Source organism: Carettochelys insculpta, chromosome 14, assembly GCF_033958435.1.
Source record: "Carettochelys insculpta isolate YL-2023 chromosome 14, ASM3395843v1, whole genome shotgun sequence".
Classification (NCBI taxonomy): Eukaryota; Metazoa; Chordata; order Testudines; family Carettochelyidae; genus Carettochelys; species Carettochelys insculpta.
Window position 1 is genome coordinate 3,973,081 of NC_134150.1, and position 24,011 is coordinate 3,997,091.

At 51.5% G+C, this 24,011-nt stretch overlaps 1 protein-coding gene and 1 long non-coding RNA gene across 2 annotated transcripts in view; one reads left to right on the top strand and one right to left on the bottom strand.

Moving 5' to 3' along the window:
- Nucleotides 1-24,011, bottom strand: part of ADGRG1 (adhesion G protein-coupled receptor G1) — a 45,560-nt gene that overhangs the window by 15,405 nt on the left and 6,144 nt on the right. The window contains exons 2-5 of the mRNA XM_075009212.1: nucleotides 4,967-5,055; nucleotides 3,199-3,630; nucleotides 1,450-1,585; nucleotides 1,031-1,178 (exon numbers count right to left, since the gene is read on the bottom strand). Of these exons, the coding sequence (XP_074865313.1) occupies nucleotides 1,031-1,178; nucleotides 1,450-1,585; nucleotides 3,199-3,630; nucleotides 4,967-5,024 (774 nt within the window). The 5' untranslated portion in view covers nucleotides 5,025-5,055. The remainder of the gene's footprint in view (nucleotides 1-1,030; nucleotides 1,179-1,449; nucleotides 1,586-3,198; nucleotides 3,631-4,966; nucleotides 5,056-24,011) is intronic.
- Nucleotides 11,059-22,968, top strand: LOC142020811 (uncharacterized). The gene is made up of 3 exons (XR_012647502.1): nucleotides 11,059-11,429; nucleotides 21,150-21,283; nucleotides 21,824-22,968. It is a non-coding gene; the product is annotated as an uncharacterized LOC142020811 (long non-coding RNA).

Consider the following 24,011-nt stretch of genomic DNA (forward strand, 5'->3'; position numbering starts at 1 on the left):
ACCCCTTGCACTGGGGGAAGGGGTGGCTGCTACGGAACGTGTGCTACCCGTTCCTGTGTGAAATAAAGCTGAAACCCTCATGCTTCAGGGCTTCAACTAGTCAGAAACTGGGAGGGGAATGAAGCAGCACCGCCTCCCCATTGCTCCCATTGGTGGAATTGTGGCTTGTGGGGGTGGTGGAAGCGTGGTGTCAACAGCAGGCATGTCCCTGCAGCATGCAGAGCCAGGTGGAGCCACATGCGGTCTCCTCCACCCCCAAGCTGTGCCAGGCAGGTGCCTGTGGCCCCATCCCCTGCCCCCTCCTGTTCAGGCCCTGCACCCAACCCTTGCTCCTGCAAAAGACCTCCCACCCTGATCCTGCACCCACGTTTCCAGACCCTGCCCCTCCACCTTGCTCTTGCACCCCTCTTCCCCCATCCTTAGCCTGTTCCTCCCTCCTCTCCAGATCTCACCCGAACCTTGTTCCTGTGCGCCACTGCCAGACCCCACACCTCCACCTTGCTCCCGCAGCCCCTTCCCCATGCTTAGCCTGTTCCTGCGCCCTTCCTCCTCCCCAGATCGCTCACCCTAATCCTGCTCCTGCACCCCCTTTCCAGACCCCACACCCTCACTCTGCTCCTGCACTCTTCCTCCTGCCCAGATCTCACCCCAGCCAACTCCCTGGCAGCCCCTTCCCAAGCACTGAATCCCACATTTTGGCCCTGGTTCTGCTAGGACGTAGGCTGCCGAGTGGAGCTTGAGGATAGGAAGATGAATGTATTTTTTTTTCTGCTTCTCAGACAAAGGTCACACCCCTGAGGGTTTTTTCTCTCCTCACTTGGGGGCCACATCAGTGAGGGCTTTTTATTTTTTCCTTGCACTCAGGGGCTCCGACCCAAAATCAGGTTCTCCATCCTTGGGTTAGTGAGACGGTGCTGGTGATGCCTGTGATATACAGGTGGTTAAACTAGATGACCCAGTCATCCCTTCTGGCCTTGAACTCAATGGGCACGACTCTGGGAGACAGGGCCCCTGGCGCAAAGGTACTCACCTCCAGTGGAGACGTGAAGGGCAGATCCTGAGAGGCTTGGTTGGGTCCTATCTTCCAAACTGTGGCACGCACTGCACTCTTCCCAAAAGTTTTCCTCCCCCCAGCAAACGTCACCTGTTTCAGGTCCGATTCCAGATGCAGAAGTTTACTTTGGGGGGAGAAGGAATGGAGTGTGTGTCTACAGAGGGTAGGAAGGAAGACAGCCTCAAAGCAGGGGCTGACCCAGCCCCGAGTGACAGGAGGAGAGGTCTGAGGAGCCACGGCTGAGGTTGAGAGGCGTGGCCTCTGACCTACCGCTTCCAAGAAACACAGCTGTCCACCGACAGACTCCTGGGGCGGGTGAGGCTGTACGGATGATAATAATAAGGGCCTGAGCTTGGAGAGGGGGAAAAGGGGCATGGCTTGCGTGCGGTACTCACTCATATGATGTTCTGGCCTTGGCCTGTCTTCCAGTGGGTTTATTGGGATTCTTCATGTCGTTCTCTAACTTCATTATATGTTTTTCAACCTCATGCACCGAGACAGATCTGGCCCCGCTAACGGCTTCAGCAGATGCTGTAGAGAGAAAAGAGAACGCTGTGATTAATTCTCTGAGGAGGGGCCCACGCTGGTTTCTGTAGCATCCTTCATCCCCCAACCCCAGCAGCATTTTGCATGACGTTCTCAAGTGATGGCGTTATTAATCGATTAGAAATCATGGGTCTGACGAAGACTGGGCTGAATTCAGCGGAGCCACTCCTGGTTTACCTCAGCACGAGTGAGAGGCAAGCCAGACCCTGGGTGTTTGCAATGGTTATGCCTGTGTCGGTCCGAGTAGCCAAGTGGAGCGTGGTTACAGCTTACAGCATGTGGGGCCAGGCTCTCACATGAGATGATCCTTGGGTCTCTTGCACACACCAGGATGCATGAGCGAGGAGACAGCCCTTGGCGGTGAGAGTCTTAGCTGTCTCTCTCCTCTCTGCTAGGCACCACTGATACAGGGGATGGGCTTGCTGAAGTTTGCGGAGGGGTCCTGAGCAGCCAAACCACAAGGCATGGTCTAGCTGAGGGCAAGAGCAGGTACTGGAGACCTGGCAGTAGCTTTGCCTCATTATCAGGCAGACCATTAGGATTATAGCAGCTTTAGTATAGGTGCAAACTCACGTCATTTATAGACTCCTAGAATCCTGGGGCTGGAAGGGACCTCGGGAGGTCACCAAGTCCAGGCCTCTGCCCAAAGCAGGACTAACCCCAACTAAACCATCCCAGCCAGGGATGTGTCAAGTCGGGACTTAAACACCTCTAGGGATGGAGATTCCACCACCTCTCTAGGTAACGCATTCCAGTGCTTCACCACCCTCCTGGTGAAATAATTTTTCCTCATATCCAACCTACCTCCCCCTCCCCACAGAACTTTAGATCATTGATTACTTGTTCTGTCATCCATCACTACTGAGAACAGAATCTCTCCACCCTCTTTAGCTCCTGTCTGCACAGGCCGAGAACCTCGAGGCGTAATCTCCAACCTGCACGCTCTTGCTTTGCTGTCTCTTACTTGGCATGTCTCTAATCAGAATTCAGCTGAGGCCCCTCCAGCACCCACCTGCAGCCCTGAAGGCTGCAAGTCCTAGCCTCCATCCTGATCTCAGCAGTCGCCAATGGCGCAGATATGCTAAGGATGGAGTGCTGATGGTGTCATGATGGACCCATGGAAGGCCCCATGCGGCGGTGACCCGAGGAAGGCACTACAACTGGTAATGAAAGGTGGCTAGGTGAGGGATTATGTGGTGAAATGCAGGACCCTTGCAAACATGGCCACTTATTTCGGGGGCATAGGGAGAAACACTTTGGGTGGAATTTCCAGTGGGGTTGAGAACCACCACTCTGGTTCTCTTCATTGGGAAATGGGGGACTTTGTCACCATGAAGAAATTGGGGCCCAGAGCACTGTACATGGGAGCCCAGAAAGAGACAAACCACAAACCAGTAGCCATTTTTGAAAAACGGTGGAATTGGCTTCTCCACTGCCCTTCTCTGCCTCCAACCAGAGCCTTGGTAGCATCTTGGGTTTTCCCAGACCCCCCCGCCATGAGCAGACACTGCGTAGCTTCCAAGACTGAACATAACTGAGGCTGAGTTAGTAGCACGACACGATCTCCAACCCATTCAACACGTGCCATTCCGCCGTACCATGGAGTCTGAAGGAAAAAGAGGAGGCACTGGAGAGGGAGTTGTTGAGGCGGCTCTTGTCATGGGAGTAGGACACGCGGTTGAGCACAGGATCCCCAGATGTATTTTGCACAGTTACGTTGGTTGAGAAGTCAAAGGAAGGCTCTGCCGTATCACTCAGTGTGTAGTTGGTTCCACCGTACGCGAGGATGAACTTCCGGTCCTCTTTGTACCAGTACAGGCAGAAGAGGTATTTCCCCAAGGACTCCTGTAAATTTAGACTGCGGTTTTCAGGGTTTGCTGGGAAGGGCGCACTTATCATCAGCCTCTCAGCTCTGTTCTCGATGGTGATGTTCTCCGCTTTGCTCTCATACACAAGATGGCTTTTCTTTCTTTGGGTTCTTTCACCACAAAAGCGGAAGCCTTCTGCCTTATGCCTGCTTCCGTAGGCCCCTGCGTAACACAGAAATGTGCTGTAAGGTGGAGCTCAGCCTGAGGGGCTCCATTCCCTAGGAGTTCCTAAGGTTCTCTACCTCCTCAGTGACCCCCACCCCCATGGATAACAGGAAGGCTCATTGTGCTAGGGGCTGTACGTACACAAAGACAACCCCTGCTTTGAGACTCTTGGGAGCCATGTGTCTGAGTGCCTCCCGGTCTGTCAGGTACTTAGCCACACGCTCCTCCATGAGGTGGTGCAGGCGTCTTATCCCCATGGAAGAGGCCCAGAGAGATTAAGTGACTGCGCAGGGCTCTGAGGGAGGCTTTTCCAGAGCAAGCCCATGACCCCAGCTCCCAAGCCTCAGGCCAGGCTCATCCTTCCTCTGAGTAGACTCTAAGGTCACGAGGGCGTGCGGCAGAACAAGAGAAACACAGGTAACTATAATGTCTTCTCCGTGTTCATCCAGTCTTGCTGCTGCCCTGATCATCTCCCTGCCCCCCCGGCTTGTCCTGTCGGGAAGGGGAATTCTACCTCAGAACAGTACGAAGTTCTCTGTCTTTCAGGAAACGTAATTACAGGGAAACCCCCTGCCACCTCCACCTCCGCTGGGATCACTGCTTTCTGGTGAGCCATACTTTCCTGGCACGCGGTGGGGTGAAAGGTTGATAACACGACATTGTTGCCAATTTGGCTGTTGTAAGCCATCTAGACCAGTGTAGAGGTGAGGAAATAACTAGGGTATGTAACTGGGGTGCTCCTGGGGTTAGCTAGAAGTGTCGTCCTAAGACACTGTGAAGTGGAGGAGACTTGTAGATCGGGGTGAGTAAAGTGGGGGAGGGATGTAAAAATTTGTAAGTCAGGAGGGTAGCACGGTCGGCTGCTGGGTCTCAGGCTCATCCATCTCATTAAAAAACATTGAAACCTGTTCACATTTTTATGTCGGTGTACTGACATTCACGGACCCATTCATAAAGTGTTTATGTTCCATAGACTCATCTTCTTGCATGTGCCGAAAGGGTTCCCCCCCCTCCGGCAACCACATGAATGTAACTAAAACATCCATCTGTTTGGATGACATTAGACAGGTTGGGGGGCGGCCCTGCTGATTGCAGGGATGAAAAGTGGGGGCTCTCAAAAGGTTTGCTGACCCACGCTCCACCTGGAGTACAAGAGTTTAAGCGAAACCCCGGAGGCACTGAGACCATTGACAAGGGAAAGCGGAGGCTCTGCTCTTCAGTCTTGTCTGAAAGAACTGGCTTTTTAGCTCATGTGGTAGAGCCCAGGGCTTTAGCCCCTAAGGTCACAGGTTCAGTTCCTCCTGCCAATGACCCTCACATAAGTAAATATTACCTTGCAAAAGGAAAAGCAGAGCCAGAAGGAGGCAATCCATTGTGGGCAGCTTTCCCATCTATTGATGTTCCTCCAGGAGAGACTTTGACCTTGAGGCACAGGAGGACAGAAAGCAGAGTGCATTTGTCTAAAGCAGCATTTCTTAAGCCTTTTGAGACGAGGGAACACTGACAATAATATTTTTTACGTGCATCACCTATGAAAATTTTCTTCCAAAAAATTGCCGTGAGACCGAAAAACAACTAAACCCAGCAACGTGTACTGCGCAACCAGAACAAAGTAATTGAATCAGGTATCACAGCAGTGAAGAAGTAACATTGCATCTGCGTTAAATAAGAGAAAATACAGACCATCAGTGCATGATAGCAACGTGTCAGACGCTCACAACACACGGGCGTGTTGTTCATGGAACACAGGTTAAGAAACACAGGTCCGGAGAACGGTCAGAATTTTTCACACTCAGGGCCTGGAAGGGGCAAGAAAAGCCGGCAGTTCTTTCGGCTGTGGCATGGGCTGAGTTGAGCTACCAGCAAACCCCAGGAATCAGAGTCATCCCGTCCATGGGATGAGATGGCGCAGCCACCCCAGGCCTTTGGGAGCCCCGTGGTGGCAGCCGCAGAGGGCTGCCTGTCCCTGCTCACCCCCACGCATCAGGCAGGCTCTGCTTTGTTCTGCAGTGAGAAGCGGTATCTGCTCCCCACCGCCCACCATGGGGTGAGTGCAGAGGGGGCCACAGGGGGGCAGCCTGCTGCTGCTGCTGCTCCCACCATGCCCTGCCCCGGGTAACCCCTGAGCTTGTTGGTTGAGGAGGGCGTAAGTGGGCACGGTGAGGGTAAAGAAGGGGAGGCGGGACCTGTGGCATGAGGGGAGTTGCTTGAGGCTGGGGGAAGCTGCCCCAGGCCCCACGCCCCCTCGGGCCGGTCCTGCCAGGAGCTGTGTTTCTGTAATTACCACAGAGAACAGTGGTTTTGCATGCAAGACTGGATACAATGGTTCTATCGTCATCTGCCACTAGGGGGAGCGACCGCTTGCGAAAGCCAAGTCGCATTTTTAGGGGTAACAGGAACAGTTTCATGCAGAGTGGGTGAAAAGAGAGAGTCTGATCCTTTATAGGAGTCTGGACCAGCAGTAAGATTCACTGCCTGGGGGTATGTCTACATAGCAGAGTTATTCCAGAATAGCTTATTCTGGAGTTATTATTCCAGAATTATGCATCTACACTACAGGAAAGCCCTGGAACAAGCAAAACTTTTTCCAAAATATCAAACCAAAAAAGCAGTAAAGTAGCACTTTAAAGACTAACAAAATAGTTTATCAGGTGTGCTTTCATGGGACAGACCCACAGCTCACCTAATAAATTATTCTGTTAATCTTTAAAGTGCTACTGGACTGCTTTTTTGTTTTGATAGTATATAGACTAGCACGGCTCCCTCTCTGTTATTACTCCAAAATAGCGTGTCTACACACAATAGAGCTTATTTTGGATTAGAGCCCCTGGAGCATGGCTTTCAGGGGTTCTAATCCAAAATACTATGTCTACACAGCAGAATGATTTCAGAATAACCTATTCCAGAATATTTTATTTCAAAATAGCCCCTTGTGCTCTGCCTACACAGCCCCTATTTCGAAACACCTACTTCATAATAGGCGCTATTCGTCATACAATAAGGTTTACCAAATTCAAACTAACCATCCGCCTTTGCGAAATTATTTCAAAATAGCGGCTGCATTGCGTAGACGCTTGCAAAGTTATTTCGGAATAGCAGACGTTATTCTGAGGTAACTTTGCTGTGTAGCTATACCCCCATCGCATGAAGATGCAAGATCTATAGCTACACTAGCGAGTTTTGGTGACAAAACCCTGGTTTTGTCAACAAAACTGGTGGACCATCCACACACAAAATGCGTTTTGTTGAGTCGACATTTCTACCAACAACCTTCTCTCTCCCCCAGATGAGGAAGAACGCCTTTATTTGACAAGTTCGGTCGCGTGGGGGTCTTCTCCTGACAGATAGGGCATGCAGGATGACGGGCAGCCCCCCGTGTTGTGCTCCCGGATACCTGTTTTGTCGAGAGAGTGGCCAGGCAGTCCGGCTGCTCTGTCAACAGAGCGGAGGGCTCTTCTGCTTGGCTTTTGTGTGTGGCTACACACTGTCAATGGAAGTTTTGTTGGGAAATCTCTTCCGAAGGGGACTTCTGTCCACCGATGGTTATAATGTAACCGTAGCCAAGTAGCTGGCTGAGGAGATATGAGCCATTAGTTTATTAATTATCTGTGAAATATTACGGAAGATGGGAGAGATCCCAGAAGACTGGCACTACAAAATGCCCTACTAATCTATACAACGGGGAATAAGGACAATCCAGGAAATAATAGACCAGTCACCTTAACTTCTGTACCAGGAAAGATAATGAAGCAAATAATTAATCAATCAGTTTAGAAACAGCTGGAAGACAATTAAGGTAACAAGGAGCAATCAGCATGGATTTATCAAGGACAAATTGTGTCAAACCAACCTGACAGCTTTATTTGACAGGGTAACAAGACTTGTGGATGGGGGCAAGTGGTAAGCCATGGTACATCTTGCATTCGGTAGAGTCTCCCATGACCTTCTCATAAACAAAGGTGGGAAATGAAACCTAGATGGAGCTGCAACCAGGTGGGAGCAAAATTGTTGGCTAACTGTTCCCAGAGAACAGTTAAAAATGGTTCAGAGTCATGGTTCTAGGACATAACAAGCGGGGCTCCACAGAGATCAGTACTGGGTTTAGTTCTGTCCAGTATCTTCACTGATTTAGATGATGGCACAGAAAACTCGTGGAGGTCGGGCGAGGCCCTGGATGACTGGAAGAAGGCAAACGTAGTGCCCATGTTTAAAAAAGGGAAGGACGACAATCCAGGGAACTATAGACCTGTCAGCCTTACATCAGTCTCCAGAAAAATCATGGAGGGAATCCTCAAGGAATCCATTTTGGAACATTCGGAAGAGGGGGAAAGTGATCAGGAGAAGCCAGCTGGGATTCACTAAGGGCAAGTCATGCCTGACCAAGCTGAATAGCCTATACGATGAGGTAACTGGCTCTGTGGACATGGGGGAGTCAATGGATGTGATATACCTTGACTTTAGCAAAGCTTTTGATATGGTCTCCCACAACATTCTTGCCCGTAAGTTAAGGGAGACTGGACTGGATACATGGACAGTAAGATGGATAGAAAGCTGGCCTGAGGGAGAGGTGTAGGTTGGATATTAGGAAAAACTATTTCACCAGGAGAGGGGTGAAGCACTGGAATGCGTTACTGAGAGAGGTGGTGGAATCTCTATCCCTAGAGGTGTTTAAGTCCCAGCTTAACAAAGCCCTGGCTGGGATTATTTAGCTGGGGTTGATCCTGCTTTAGGCAGAGGGCTGGACTAGATGACCTCCTGAGGTCCCTTCCAGCCCTAGAATTCTATGATTCTATCAGATTAAAAAAAAACCCTGATTTTGTCACCTCTACATCAACTTCAAGGACTCATTAAAACTATGGCAGTGGTGTAGAGAGGCCAGAGGCCTGATCTAGACTAAAATATTCTGCTGTATAATGTTGCACAGTGGTGTAGGATATTTTTAAAACAGCAAAACAGCAAAAGCACAGGTGCAGCTATGCCAGCAGAAAAATCTACGTGCTTATTTCGTCTGGGGAACTGGGATAAGCTATACTGACAAAGGGCGCCTTTTGGCTACATAGTTTATGAGTTCAAACTTGATCCTTTGTAGCATGGACAAGATCTGACTGTAAATGAAAATCAGGCTGTCAGAGATTAAATTATCCCAGCATCCCTCTAAACCAAGGGTAGATAACAAGCAGCGCCACCCCCCCACCCCCAGGCTGGTTACAGTTTGCTAGGGTTAGCCCTGGTGGGTTGGCAGATGCTTCAGTTAGCTGAGCCTCCACACGCCTGGCCACTCACACCTCCTGTTGGCCACAGGCTGCTGTTCTCAACCAACGTGAGCTGAGGGAAGTGGCGTGGGACGAGCATCCACTTCCAGCAGCTCTCATTGGCCAGGAATGGCAAACTGTGGCCAATGGGAGCTGCAAACAGCTATGGCCCTGGATGCTCAGGTGAATAAAGTGCCTGGTAGCCACCCAACGGCTAACCCTAGTGAACTGTATCCAGCCCACGGATCCCTTTCTGCCCACACCTGCTCTAAACTAAACAGAAGTTGTGGGGCTTGATTTTTCTCTTACCAGCGTAAGTGCGGCGTTACTCTTTTGAAGTCAGTGGAGATACCAGCATAATACTATTAACACCATGAGATTCAGTGGAGTTAGACTTGATCTACACCGGCATTAGCAAGAGAAGAATCAGTATCAAGGAAATGCTCTTTGAGAGACAAAGAGACATTCTCTCTTTCGGCTTTCCACAGAGAGTATAAATACAGTCACCAGTATTGTGTTTTGAATGAACTCCCATCTTATCAATGGCCTGGAAGAAAATATAAAAGTTATGAAGCTAGGGGCAGTCATACGTCACAATCAAGAATGCTTAGTAGGATGGAACTATTCAAATTGCATTTTCTACAACCACATGCAAGGTCTTAGCTACAGGAGCTAGCACAGGCATTGAGTCTAAGAACAAGAAGTAGATATTGGAATATTGTGTAGCGTTCTGGAGGCAACGTTTTTAAAAGGATGTTGGAAAAAGCAGAGGGGTCACAGAAAAAAGCCACAAAAGTGATTTGAAGGCTGGAGAAAATGCCTAAGAGAGATTGGGGTTCTGTCTAGTCACCTTCTCCATAAGAGGACTGAGACGTGACTCAACTACAGTATGCAAGTACCTTTGAGCATTAGATTCTCTCTTTGCTAGCAAAGAAAGGCACAGTATGAACCAATGGCTGATTGCTAAAGCCCACAGCTTCCAACTACAAATAGAATACGTGTCCTTACTGTGAGGGTGATTAACTGCTGGATTAAACCATCAAGGGAAGTGGCGAATTCACCATCCCTTGATGTTTTCAAATCTGGACTGGATGTCTTTCTGGAAGATGTGCATTAGCCAACCACAAGTTACTGGGCTCGATACAGAGATGGCTCACATAATCTAATGGTGCCCGCTGGATTTAACCTCTAGGACCCTCACGCAGGTCCACCAGGCAGGGAAGTTTGGCCTGTTTGGCCCATCACCTGTAAGCCACCCTCACGCCCCTCCTAGGAGCAGGAGAAACAAATGATCGTGCTGCAATATCCATGAAATAGTCTCATCCGTATTATAATAATCTCAGCCTTCTGGGGTTTAGGACACATCCGTAAACCTTGATGGCCTACTACACCCCAATGCACAAACCCGCAGGGGGAAAAGGGGATGGGGTATGGTGTAAGAAGATTTGGGGACCAGGATGGGTAGGCGGTGGGGGACTGGAAAACTGGGAGGGCCTGCAAGGTGGAGGTATGCAGGAGGGCCAAATCCGTGGAGGTGGGATTGTGACCTGGTGTTTGGATTGCAGCTCTACTCCAAGTTTGGCCCGGCTGTCCCCACAACGTTACAACGCGGGGGTGGAGAGTGAGACAAATCAGAAGGACACCAAGATCCCATACACTAGATTGCTATCTCCAGAGCGGGGAACTGAGCCCAGCCAGCCCTGCAACTTTTGCAACATTCTAGTAACCCAGTTTCGTGTTGCAACCCACAGGCTGAGAAACCCTTGCTCTGTCTCGTTCAACGTTTACTTCTACAGCCAGCATGTCTGACACAGCTGGTTTTTTTTATAGCCCTTTTAGTGCATTACATCTAATTCCTGGCTCTTCCCTACTTTTCCTTCCTCTTATTCCGGTTTGTGGCCACGCTGCTGAAATTACGGGGTGGGGAATTCAAGCACCAGGAAAGAACAGCATGTTCTGGCAGCAGCTGCTCAGTGGCATGTGTGAAAAGAGCGACCGGTCTTGATCCAGCTCCTCCGGGGCAGGTGTCCACACCACAAAACCCACGGCTGGAGCTCGCAGAGACTTTTCCTGGGGGCAGGTCAGGCAACAATTTTACAGAATATTGGGTTTTGGCTCCTTCTTCCAAAGCATGTGGGACTGGCCGTTGTCAGAGGATAGGTCTACCCTGAAATCAAAGCTCTGGTAGATCTACATCCATGCTAGCGCAGCTAAAAATCGCAGAGTACGCACTCGGGTTTCAGCAGTGCAAGGAGGTAACTAGGCTCCCCAGTGTGCTTGTACAGCCCACGCTGCTGTATCTACAGCGCTGTTGTCAGCCGTGCCAGAGGGCATGTGACAGTCTGTCTCTAGCTCAGCATTTACTCATCAGATAGCAGGGCGGATGTACCCAGAGACAGGATATTGGACCGGATGCTTTCCAGGCCTGCTCCTAGGCTCCTTGTTGAAGCACTGATCTGATCCAGTGAGGAGGGGCCTATCTTCCCATAAGTGCTGCGTCCTTGGAGGCCCTTCTCAGCAGAGATGCTACGGAGACTCTGGCAGGTAAGTGTTAGAGAAGCTTGCACTGAGCTACTCTCCCCGCTGTGCTTGTTCTCTGCTTACAAGAGAGGACTCCAGCTTCAAGGGTTCTCACCCTGGCACCTCCAGTAAGCAAACTTTCCTAGCAAACTAGCTGACCAATCACTTGTGAGTGCAGGGGGAGCGTGTCTGTCCTTGCTGGGCATGTGATTTCTTCCTCCACTTCTCTTCTCCAGCACAGGAGGATTTCACAAGTTCTTGCATTTGTAGATCAGCCTTTCCCGCTCTACTGCTCTCAAATAACAAAACCAGCCATCACCCGAACGTTTACCTTTTAACACATTGAAACACGCCACGCTCTGTGTCACCCACAACGGCGTGCGCGCAAGGCAGGGAATGGTAAGTAGGAAGCCAGAGGAGAAGCATATATCAGCTCAGCTCAGCTGCATGGGTGGGGTGAGGTTTGTAGCCCCCTCAAAGGAAGTGACAGCTCTTGAGCGTTATTTATCTTACAGTCGTCTGAAGAGTCCCAACCAGGAATCCAAGCCCAGCTGTGCAGGTAATACAGAGACAGGCCGTGCCCACAGTACCAGCTTGGAGGCACGACCCCTCTTGCCATACCCCCTGTCCTCTTGATTCCTAGCTCCTGCCTCCAGAATGAGCTGAGGCTCGACCAAACTCCCCAGCCATCAAATATCAGCTGCCTCACTTCTACACTCCTGCCGGCAGGGGAAAGACGGGTTATCCTCATTACCTGCTCCTTCTCCAGGGTACCAGGCTGTCACTTGTGGCTACAGCTTGCCAGGTGCTGCTGCAGAACAAGTGTAAAACCAGCGTAAAACTTTGCAGCAAGGTTGTATCTTTCTTTACTGCCACTTCAAACATCTGGGGAGGATTCTGGTGCATACTGGGGGCGGGGGAAACTCCCTTGAAATCAGTTGAATTAAGCTGGGAGCAAGCGAACAAAAGTGACATTAGAATTACATCCTCCAGGTGAAATCCTGGCACCAGTGAAGTCAATGGAAACCCTTCCCTAGAAGAGAGTCACAATTTTAAACCTCTCCCTGCTGTTCGGATGCAACCACTACCTCTCCAAAGCCCCAACACCAGCTTGCTCTGCCCTGCCCTGCCCTGCCCTGCCCAGAACACCAAGGAGGTCTGAGCCCTGCAGCTCATGACACCTCCAAGCGTGGAGGGGGAGAGCACTCCTGGGAACCGAGACTTTGGGTTTTAAACCCAGCGCTCAGCTGACGGTTTCTGTCTGAGTCAGTTGTGCTGTGGCTGCAGTGTGCAATATGGACCCTGCATAAAGATCAGAGGAAATAAAGGGAAGAGGAACAGAAGATAGTTAGGCCTGTGACAAGATAAGACTGGGAATGGGTCCGAACGAGAGGGGAACGCAGGGCAGGAAAACAAGCAAGGTGTGAGCAGCTGGGGAAGAAGACGCCCTGGGTCAATTGGGGCCATCTGGGCCCACTTAAGCCTGCTTTTAAAAGAACCCTTGCCCACTAGGCAGTGGGGGAGAGAGGAGGTCAGGACAGGACAGGACAGGACAGGACAGGACAGGACAGGACAGGACAGGAGCAAAGCAAAGCGAGTTTTCTAGAGGGACCAAAAGAAGGGGAGGAGTGCTCAGCCACAAGGGGCTAAAGCCCCTGCCCAGGAGGCCTGGGATTTGGAGTAAGGCCAAGCAGGCTGAATCCACAGGAGCTAAACCAGGAGAAGGAACAGGCTGCTGCTGCTACTACTACTACCACTGCCACTACCTGGAGGAGGTGGGGCAGGGGTGGGGAGGAATTGTCTGGGGAAGTGGCCCAGGGAAGGGCTGTGGTGCTCATAACAAGGGGAGCCCTCCCCCACCACCAGCAGCCACCCAGGGTGCCTGGGCCGGAACCCGGAACGAGTGGGTGGGACCTGGGTTCCCCCCAGCCCACCATCTACCCCCTTCCCCCTCCTCCTGAAGGGCAGCGGTGTCCAGACCGGGGAGAGTGGACTAAATCGAGGCCTGGAGCCCAGGAGCCTGGCCAGCCTGGCCACAGGCTGGGCAGGAAATGCAGAGCAGGGAAGCCAGGAGGCGTGCTCTTGGCCATTCCTTAGCAACTTCAGCTTCAGGGGAAGACAGCTCGGCAGGTGCTGGTTTTGCTCACGCGGTCAGGTGCACAGGCGAATAGGTGGCTCTTGTGGCGCTGCTCCCAGTTTGAATGAGGCCTGATGCACCCAGCTGCTGCAGGAATTGAGGTTGGAGGCTTCCCACGCAAACACAGATCAAGCCTAATTTGGGAGCTCACGCTGCCACCAGTGAGGCACGTCGGGTAGCAAGCGGTGCTAAAGGGAGAAGTTTTCATAGCTGCAGTTGGTGAGCTTAGCACTCGCCCCCTTTCTGCCAGCTCCACCACAACGCTTGCCGCCTGTAAGCTCTTTGCGCCTACGGCAGACCGCCCCCCCATCACCCCCGGGGCTGCACTGCACTGCACGGCAGGTTCATTTTTAGCAGTTTCGCTGTCTAACCACACCAGAGAGCACGATAACGGGGCTGTCTGACAGCTGCTCCGCAGCAGTGTCTGGGGAGGGGGAGAGCTGCCCGCATGTGTCCTAGGGGAGCAGAAGGGGGTGCGGGGGAGGCGACAGCTGATCGGTTCCACCCCAAATTAAGCCCGTTTCCTGCTCTCCATGTCCCTCTTCCCGCCCGGGTGAGGTAGGCTCGACTCTCCCGGTACATCGACACAGCAAAGAAAAGCCCCCAGCTGAGCTGGGCTTGCAGGGTCATTGCACTGCTGGAGGCTCGAGGACCCTTGTGCTCCTCATCGAGTGAAATCACGTCAGGCAAGGGAGCCAGGGTGGCACCTGCGGTTCCCCGCCCTCTCCTGAGCCCAGGGCAGAGCTGACACTGCTTTCCCATAAAGCTGTGTGCTGCAAGGCCTCATGATTGGGGGCTGGGACTGAGAACCACGCCAGGTCCTTTCATCTCTCTGTGATTGTGCGCAAGGGACTCAGCTGCAGCCGGAGATGCATGATGCTATCAGGAGAGGGGGTGAGCTCAAAGCCAGCCCCCAGGCAGCAGGGTTTGCTGGGTCAGCCAGGACAGCCTGGCTGTGGAGCTTGGTTTTGTGAAAGGGGTGGTGGGTGACCGCACGGCGCAATTACAGTGTTGGGGCTCATTGTCCTCTCTTTCCTCCCCCGGGCGCTGCAGACGTAACCCACGCACTTAGGCGTGGTTCACCATCCCACGTAGCGACACCTAGACCACTTACAGAGAGAAAGAACGAGTCTCCTCTGCTGCCTTAGCTGGGAGGCAGCTGGATTTTAGTTCCAACTGCAGAGGTTCCTGCATTCAGCTCCAGAGGTCCCAGGCTGGAGTCTGCAAGTCAGCCAGGGCTCCGAGGTATCAAAGAGGATAGGAAGGGCCCCGGCTGAGGGGAGGTAACAAGGAGAAGTGGCCCTTAGATCTCTGCCAGTGGCTGGCGCTTTGTACTGATTCTCTGAGCTCGGCAGGAGGGCTGTGTGTTAAGAGTGCTGCAGCTGGCAGCTACCTCCCAGGCCTCAGCAGGCTGGTGACTTCTGACATTGTGGCTGGGGTGCGAAGTGCGGGCTGGCTCTGGAGCACACCCTGTGGTGGTGGGCAGCTAAGGGTGGGATGTTCTGCAGACTAGCTGGACCTCAGAGAAGCGCCCGTTTCGGAGTTTCCCACCCAGCTTGGATCCCAGCAGAGAGGGAGGGGCGCCCTCTGAAGCCCATCCAGCCGACTCCGGAAACGGCCAGGAGTGGTTGAGGGGAGACATGAAGCAGTACTGAGACAGGGCAAAGGGACCCTCCCCAGGCAGGTCTGATATTAGCCCCGGCCTGGCAGCCTCTTTCCCTCCTTCCCTGCTGGAACGATGACTAGAGAGCTGGGCTGGGCTCCCTGCCAGGTGGGGACACTTCTCCGGTCAGTGCCAGGCTGAAGCGCAAAGACAACTGAAAAACCACCAGAAGGGGATGGGTGGAGCGTGGAGTTCCTTCCAGAGCACTGGCAAGACAGTGGCAGATTTAGGCAGCTTTGCTTCCCACAGGCAGCTTTCCCCACTCTGGCCCACAGCGTCACAAGATGGATGGGGAAGAACACGCTATGGAGTTCTGGCAGACACCCAGCATCCTGCCAACAACGATCATCCTGGAATAGGGTAGCTGTAGGGCGAGGCAGCCAGACCTCTGGGACTTAAATAAAATGTCCAGTGTTCCCCTCCCTTGGGAGCTGTCAAACCAGCCAGCAGCTTCTTCTGGTTCTTCAGGGCCATTTCTTCACAAAGAGATCTCTAAGCCCCAAACTGAGGGAGTCTGACTTCCCCCAGCTCCACACTACAGGCAGGTGACTACCAGCAGGATAATCCAAGCCCTGGGGTGCTGGTTAGTCCAGCCCAGCCTTGCGTTTTGGATTGGAGACTGGAAGATGATTGCAGTGTGATGGTGCTTCCTTAAGACGGGCCCATGGTGCACTGCCAGCGTGGCCAGGGTTGTACCGCTCTATGGTGCAGCAGGATCCTAATCCTGCATGTGGCGGTCAAGTGGTCTGCTTCACCCGATCCTGTGTTCATCTGGTCCTGCTGCCAAGCCCCTAGGAAACTTGTCATTGGTGGGTTTGGGTTTTACTCTGCTGCTTAAAAACCCGTCACCCCTTATCTACAAACATTCACAACAGGCAGGCTGACAACCAACAAACTTCTGCCCAGGGCAGCTAGTACCTAACTCTGTGAGAGCTGCACCTCCTATCAGAGGCAGCCCAACACTCAGAACAGGCTTCTTGCTCTGCAGGATGGCTGAGATGTAAAGCCCCAGGAGGGGAGATACTGGCAGCCATCACGCCAAAGGGCGTCCTACTGAGCCGCCCACGGACAGACAGCGGTGGGCATCCGTGGGGCGGCTTGGAGGGGATGGGGCACTGAGGTTGGGCTTTCTTGGCTGGAGTGTCGCCCCCTCACACACTGCTCTGCATCGCCCTGCGCCTCATGCAATCGGTTACGCTGCTGCAGCACGGCTGCGTCCGACTCCCTGGCCAAAACGGGGGTGATTCACTCCCCTGGCAAAGGAAGACGCAGCGTGCAGGGCAACAGGCTGGCGCTGTATGTGGGAGAGCAGAGGAAGTGTTGAGCATTAGAGGGGTGAGGACAGCCCCTGGCTCAGAGCTCAGGAGATGCCAGCTACCACTGAGAATGATCCTGGGGGGTGGCTTCCGAGTCAAGCCTAGCAGCTCTCCAGGCTGGTCAGACCGCGGCTCCTTGGGGGCAGGCTCTTCTCAGATTGCTGCTCTCCACGGCTGGCTGGCTCTGAGCCCCTCTTCCTCCCCATGCCTGCCCAGCTGCTCTCCACGGCTGGCTGGCTCTGGGCTCCCTGGTTGCTCTCAAGGTCTGGACACTCCCCTCACTGCCCTGTGGTTCCTGGTCCACGACTCTTTAGGCACCGTGGAATACAAGCCAGTAATAGGCCTGGCTTCTCTCCTAGGGCTGGGCTGAGCCCTGCTCCCCATGGCTGGCTTTCCCTTCGCTGGGCCCGAGGATGGTCTGGCTCAGAGCTGTGCTCTCTTCTCACCGCTGCTCTCCAGTGATGCAACCATGAAAGGAACAATCAGGCCACAATGTGCTGTTGGAGACAGAGCACAGGAGTTTGGCCCAGGTTCAGGTGCCCGGGCCTGGTAGGGAGCGCATGTGGGGGAGACGTACCGCAGGCCTGAGTTTTGCTACTGCAGACAAGGCTCAAGGTTGCCTGGCAGCTGCAGACCCAGAACCTGTCCCCTGTGAGCCAGGCTCTCCCCTGGCAGGACTGGGCTCTCCCCAGTGTGCTCGCAAGTCCCCAAAGTGCCAGCTGCACAGGCTGGCATTCACTAGCCAGACATCAATCAGATGGCGGGCTGTGCAGTCTCACGGGAACACTCGACCGTTGCTGCTTCCCTGTTCTTAGAAACTCAGCCGCCCGGCATCTAATCAGCCTGACAGCTGACAAGCTGCCCAGGCCCTCTGCTATCTCAGGGGGCCAGGCAGATCCTTCCGCCCCACGCGCCAAACAGGTCTGTTTTCTGTATCCTTGTATCCTTAGGCGCCAGCCCACAACCTCTTCCTCCTCCCTGGCAGCATCGAGGGCCTTATCTCCCCCAGGCTGTGGTAGGAACAGGCCTTGGGTATATTTAGAACCCACCTCAAGGCCTGCTATTCAGTTACTTCAATGAGCTGGGCTGAGAACAATAGCGCATGAAAGTTCCTGCTTAGTCACAAACAGCGCACAGATGGCTCTCTGGGGCATTAAGTAACCAGGGGGTGTGGGAGGCTCGGATGGAGCGCCTCCTCCCCATCTTCCTGCCCCCAATGGCACAAGCGCTGCACTGCAAAAACAGCCGCGTGACGGGCTGGGATCCAGGGGTCAGGCAGAGGCAGCTGTCACTTGTGCAAGGCTCCTGATTCTGCCCCCTACTTCAGAGAGAGGCATTCCCCTCCTCCTCACACCCCATGCTGGGATCCAGCCCAGGGTCTGTGCCTCACACGGTGACTGCTTTGGCCCTCAATATACAGCTTTTTCCATAGGGGTACCTGAAATCAACTTGGGAGTAAAGAACTGCTCAGCATTAAGGAAGGGGCTTTGATGACTAGTTCATTTGAAAACTCTAGCCTAGCGCCAGCTGTGCCAAATGGTGGGTGCCAGCCAGTGTCCCCCCCCCTCTCATTTTTTCCATCCATGGGAAGAATAAATTTTCTTATGTGCATGTGCGGACGTGTGCCAGCAGTAGGAACACACATTGCTGCTGATCAGCTGGGCAGCTCCCCGAGCACTCTGCATGCAGGGAACACTGGCGCCAGCTACCAAAGAAAGTGGGACTGATTCCGGCCTCGCTCACACCAGCATAAATCAAAAGCAAGAACAGGAGCCAACAGAGTCTCACAGGCGTAAAACTGGTGTCACTGAGATGGGACTTACACCCAAGAGGTGGGCCAACAATGGCTAGCAGGATGTTGGCACCCTGGTACCAGCTCTCCAAAGTCTTGTGATGTTAAGTCATTTCCTTCGAGCCCTGAGTCTGGGATTAAGGCGGATTCTGTCAGACTCTCTGCTATCATTTAAATAAAAGTGTCGTGCCCTCAGGGTGATGGACAAAAGCGCCAAAACATAAAAGCCAAAGGCTTAAAAGAAGGCAAATAAAAAGAACACAGTGTATTTAAAAATCTCACGGTTTGTAGGATACGACCCAGGCTGTTTAAATGGTTGGGGTTAACAATGCTGTTGGAAGGTAGCTTTCAACTGCTATTTGATTTTTTTTCCCTTGTCAAAAAGCAGGGTGATCTTACATTTTCAGTGCGTGACTGGCAGAGAGAAGACCTGGGTTCTCTTCCCATTTTGCCTGCCCTGCAGCCTTGGAAAATTTCAACCATCTGCCTCAACTACTCTGTCTGTAAAATGGGGATAATATCAGCTGACCTGTCCACAGGGCATCTGTGTTGCTACACTCACTCAAGTGTTTGAAGCCCTTTGAGAGCCTGGTTTATCCTGTAAATACAGGAGAGGTAAGACCAGTTAACAGCTTCCTCTTCACTGATTTTGTCTTTTGTACCAGGCGTCTCGTTTGCAGAGCCGGCTGGGATGTGCAAACACCTCAAAAGCATTGCTGATGAACAAATGGCAGCTCGTGCGTTATTCATAATGCTGGTATTTGAGCTGCAGAACGGGCCATTCGAGTTGGAAGGGGCCGAATACACACACATTCAGCTGAATCGCGCAGAAGTGTTCCAAAACATTGCGTGTTGGCCATCACTGAAAGATTTGAACACTGCTGAGCTGAATGGAAACTCTGAGACTTGCAAGACATTTTCCCAGGCTTTTGACAGCTCTATCTTTTATCAATACCTGGGATCACTAATATTGGCTTCAAAGAAACCGCATGCATGATGCATTAAGTGTAACAACATGGACATGGAACCTAGCCAGTGTGACTTTTAAGAAAAAAAAAAAAAAACTTGACTGCATGGGAGCTCAACTCTCATGATAGTCAACCCAAGGACTTTGCTGGGAGCTGGCTCAGGTTGCTAAGCTGCCTTGGGATGAGAAAGCAGGTTGAGGAAACAATAGACAATTAACCTCACCTTGTGAGCTGTGAGCAGAGGAAGATGGATGTTTTGGAGTAGACACTTGCTCATATTTGTGGCTTTTCAGGAAGGTTTAGAACTTTCATTTCCTGAAATATTCTGGCTGCGGTGGCTAAAATTGTAAGACCAGTTTCGTCTGCTTTGAATGGGGAACTTGCAACATTCTGCTCAATGACCTGTAATGGCCGTAGCTTCTGCAAGAGCTATGCATGGACCATAAAGGAGATGGGCTGGTGGCCACCCACCCTCAAGCTTTCAGGGATGGATTGCTATTTCAGATGAGCGATCCTGTGGCTTGCAGGATGAGGCTAGGGGCTAGTTCCTTACTCTGCCGCAAGCTCCCTACATAACCCCTGGGCACGTCCCTTGATTTCTCTGCATTTCAAAATTCCCATCTGTAAAAGGGGGAAGAAAAAAAATCGTACTGCCACCCTCTGTCAGTTTCAGATTGTATGCACTTTGGGCCGCCTTTACTCTGTCCACGTACAGGGCCTAGCACAGTGGGATGCTGGTCGCTGAACTCTCCCACAGTATGAATAACGTAGCACTGAACCTCTTTAATCCTGCAACCCTGGGAAAGAGTATGTGGAATTGTCTGGCCCTGGAGGGCACTGGGCGTGAGGGGGATGGGGTGCTTACCTGGCACCTCATTCCCGAGGGCACATGGGGCTCCATGCCCACTTCTCCCCTGGCTTCCAGGCTCCGCTCATTGCAGAGGTGTGTTGCTGTGCTGTCACGGGGGGAGTGGCACCATGCGAAACCCTTCCTCCTCCCACTGCTAGGGTCTGGACTATGGGTATTCCCAGGTCAGGGACACCTAGATTAGGGCACTTCAAGTGTATCTCTAATTAATTGTCAAGGTTTGACATCACATTGCAATGGTATTGCCTTGCTGGATGCTCAGTGTAGGCAAGACAGTAGTCAGGAAATCCTGCACAACCTCCTTATTTTTCATCTTTGACTCTTCCCTCTTCTCATTCGTGAAGTGTTTCCTATCAGCCAGAGCAGGAAGTTACTCCTTGCAGAGACACGGGGCTTGCTGTGAAGTCTGGAAGAACAATAGGATCTTTCTTTTCAGATTTGCAACTCAAATAATAACAGTGCCTCACCTGACACGCTCAGCATGCACACAAGCTGCGTGTCTGCGATGCTGTGGCCACATGAACAGATAACAGGCAGCCTCAGCAATATTTTCAGCGCTGCAGAATCAGGAGCTGAGCGCTGGTTTCAGCAGACACCAGGACCAAGATGTTCCTAAGATACGAACGAAGAAACATCCGTCGTACGGGTGCATATTCCCGCTGAGCCCACAGAGCAGATCCCCCGGTACAGCACCCACCCGACGCTGCTCTAAAGGTGGATAGTGGGAAATAACGTCACAAGGTCGATCCGTCAGTGACAGTGTAAGTCCAATTTCAGGAACGCCACATTGCCCCAAATGGCTGCCTTTTGCAATCTCTAGTTCTAAGAATGATGGCGGCCGTCTGGTGAGGTTAGCGACTGCACAAGCATCATCGGTGTCTCAATGCCCCTTGCTTTAGTTCCCTAAACAGGCTAAATGGGGAGCTGTCCTGCTGAGTTCAGCTTGCTTCAATGGATCATAGCATTCAGCCAGATATTTACTCTCCTGCTTCCTTTTCAGTATCCAACCCCAGGATTCAACAGTCCATGGTCTGACCAGCAGGGCAGAAAAAGAAGCAAGAGGAATATTTGTAATATAAAATACGGAGCAGAGAAGAGAATAGAAGGCAGCCAGGCCTCACCTTGCTTTGAGACGTGAGTGTTCCTGTCAAGAGATCTCATCAAAGACAAAAGGGTCCAGCTATCCACCACAATATGAGACTTCTGTGGGAAACCCAGGTGCTGAGAAAGCCGCCCACTCTCGGTGTTGAAATGAGAACCTAATATAGTATTAGGAAGCAGATGCAGTCTCCATCTTGCTCACCCGTGGTTGTTAAAGATACCACGATACATTGCCTTGGTGGACTGTATGCATTCCAGTTTGGGTCTTGGCTCTCCCTAAAATTTTCCTCTGGTTTTGACAGAGTACAATATTCCTACCAAGACAGTTATGAACTGCTTGTGCGTGCATGTTCTTGCTGGTAATCCAGGTGCCAACGCTTGCCTGGGCTGTGGGTGTAAGCTGAGCGCTTATGAATTCATAGCTGGAAACCAGACCAGCTGACCTGTATGTTAGTATTGTTCAAGACAGGTGCTAGATTTGTAAAGATGTGTTCAATGTTTAGACTCTAAAAAATGCTTGTAAATTGCCACATGCATGAATCTTACTTGTAAAGTTTTGTTGTTTAATCGTAGAAAAGTGCCGACTTGGAACTCATGAACTCAGGCAGGAAGAGCGGTTTCAACATCCATCAAGAAGAGCTATCAAGACTAAATGGGCCATTGTAGGACACAGACTGTGTTGATTGCCCCACCCAGCCGTGAAGAAGTAGGCCCATTTGTTTGAACTCTGGAGGAGGGACATGCAGAGATGCTCACAAGAACAATCGGTCGTTTCCTTTGCTGTTTGAACTCACAGGGCTGAAGCTAGGGAACAAACACAGACACCTCCAGGGTCAACCCGGGAGAGCCCTAAAAGCCAGTCGGTGGACAGATGGCTACCTCTCCGTCATTTTTGGAACTACAGAAGTAGCTCACCTTTGCTTACCCTGTAAATAATGCTGTCATTTCTTTTTCCTGGTTAGCTCACTACCAGATTGGCTACCAGCATCGTCTTTGGTTCGAAACCTAAGGCCCACCTTCATCTGGGCTCAGTATTGGGTCTCCTGAGACTGGAGAAACATGAATATTTTGTGACAGCTCCATAAGTGCCCATTTAACCCAATCATCCAAAGAAGTGGGTCTTGCCCATGAAAGCTCATGGCATAACGTTGGCCTCTAAGGTGCCACAGGACTGCTTGTTATTTGCCAAGAAGTTTAGCTTGCCGGGGCAGCAAGACAGACTGAAGAGCTTGAGGGCACTGCGTCTGATTCCATACTAAGACAGTTTCCGTGATCCAAGAGGTCGCAATTTGTTATGGGGTTGGTGAAATCTAATTATAGAACATACCACCAGTTTGCGGTGTCAGCCCTGAGGTTGGCACTCACGGCATGAACCACTCAGACAGCATTACAGCACGCTTTTAAGCTGCTGCTGCCCTCCTTTGTAGTGGTGCATTTCGGTGGGTGGATGCGGGGGTGCAGCGAGAAGGTAGGAACGGGGTAAAGCAAACGTGTGCACTCAGCGTTTTCATAGGCACGCATGCAGACTGAAATCACTTTGTTGGCTGCTTTGGGATCTCAGGAGAAAAGGCACAAGACATGTTAGTCGCTGAGCACGGCACCCGGTGTGGGGCCACATTCATTTGTGGGGTGCCAGGGAACATGCAGGAAAGAGCAAAAAAACCACAGAGGTTCTGGATGGTACGTTGGTTAATACTGGGAGCTTGGAGCTCTGGGTGTTCCCACCTCTGGCACTGACTTGTTGCTTGGCATTCAGTAAAATAGGATAATCTTTCTGTGCCCGAGGCTTTGTCTTTACTTCTATGTTTAAAGCACTGCTGCAGCACCCTTGCCGTGAGTGAGCTCGCCTGGGCTAGTTTACACTGCAGCATTATTTCAAAATGAGCCATTCTGGATTAGCTATTCCAAAATAACTTCTTTTGAAATAACACAGCTACACACAAGAATGCATTTCAAAAATGCATCTGATGAAGCGGGTCTTTGCCCACAAAAGCTGATGCTCCAAAATATCAGTTAGTCTATAAGGTGCCACAGGACTTCTTGTTTTTCTTGAAGATACAGACTAACACAGCGGCTACTCTGATATTTCAAAATAGCTGTTTTGAAACAGGCGTAATTCCTCCTTCCATGAGTTTTACAAGATTCAAAATAATAAGACCCCTATTTTGAATTTATTTTAAAATAGTGCATGCGTAGTGCATAGGCTCGCAAAGTTATTTCAAAATAACAGCTGTTATCTCGAAATAACTTTGCTGTGTGGCCGTAGTCCCAGAGCTTTAAGTGAACCACCTCCAGGAGGGCAGTAGCTAACAATGCTGGGAGTCTGTTTACACTGGCAGTTTACAGCGTCGGGTATATCTACACAGCAGCCTTATTTCAAAATAAGTTATTCTGGAGTATTATATTTTGAAATAACGCTGCTACCCATAAAGCATATTTGGAAATAGGCTCTATTGTGTGTAGTAGCCATCCTTCAGTCTGCATAGACTATGGATCGCGCCCTTTATAGTTTCAACTGAGGACTTCATTTACAGCGTCTACTGTGACTATGAAGACCCACACGAGAGTGACGGTCCTTGCTGCATCTCTTGCAGATGTGGTGGGTGCCTGGCAAGTCCTTAGTGTGCTTTCTGTGTTTCAAAATAGCTTTGCTTTGCGGACATACCCGCTGTCACTTGCTGCACTCGGGCGGGTGGGGGGGGAGCAGTTCCAACCCCAGAGCAAGAAGGTTACAGTGCAGTAAAGTGGCAGTTCAGACGAG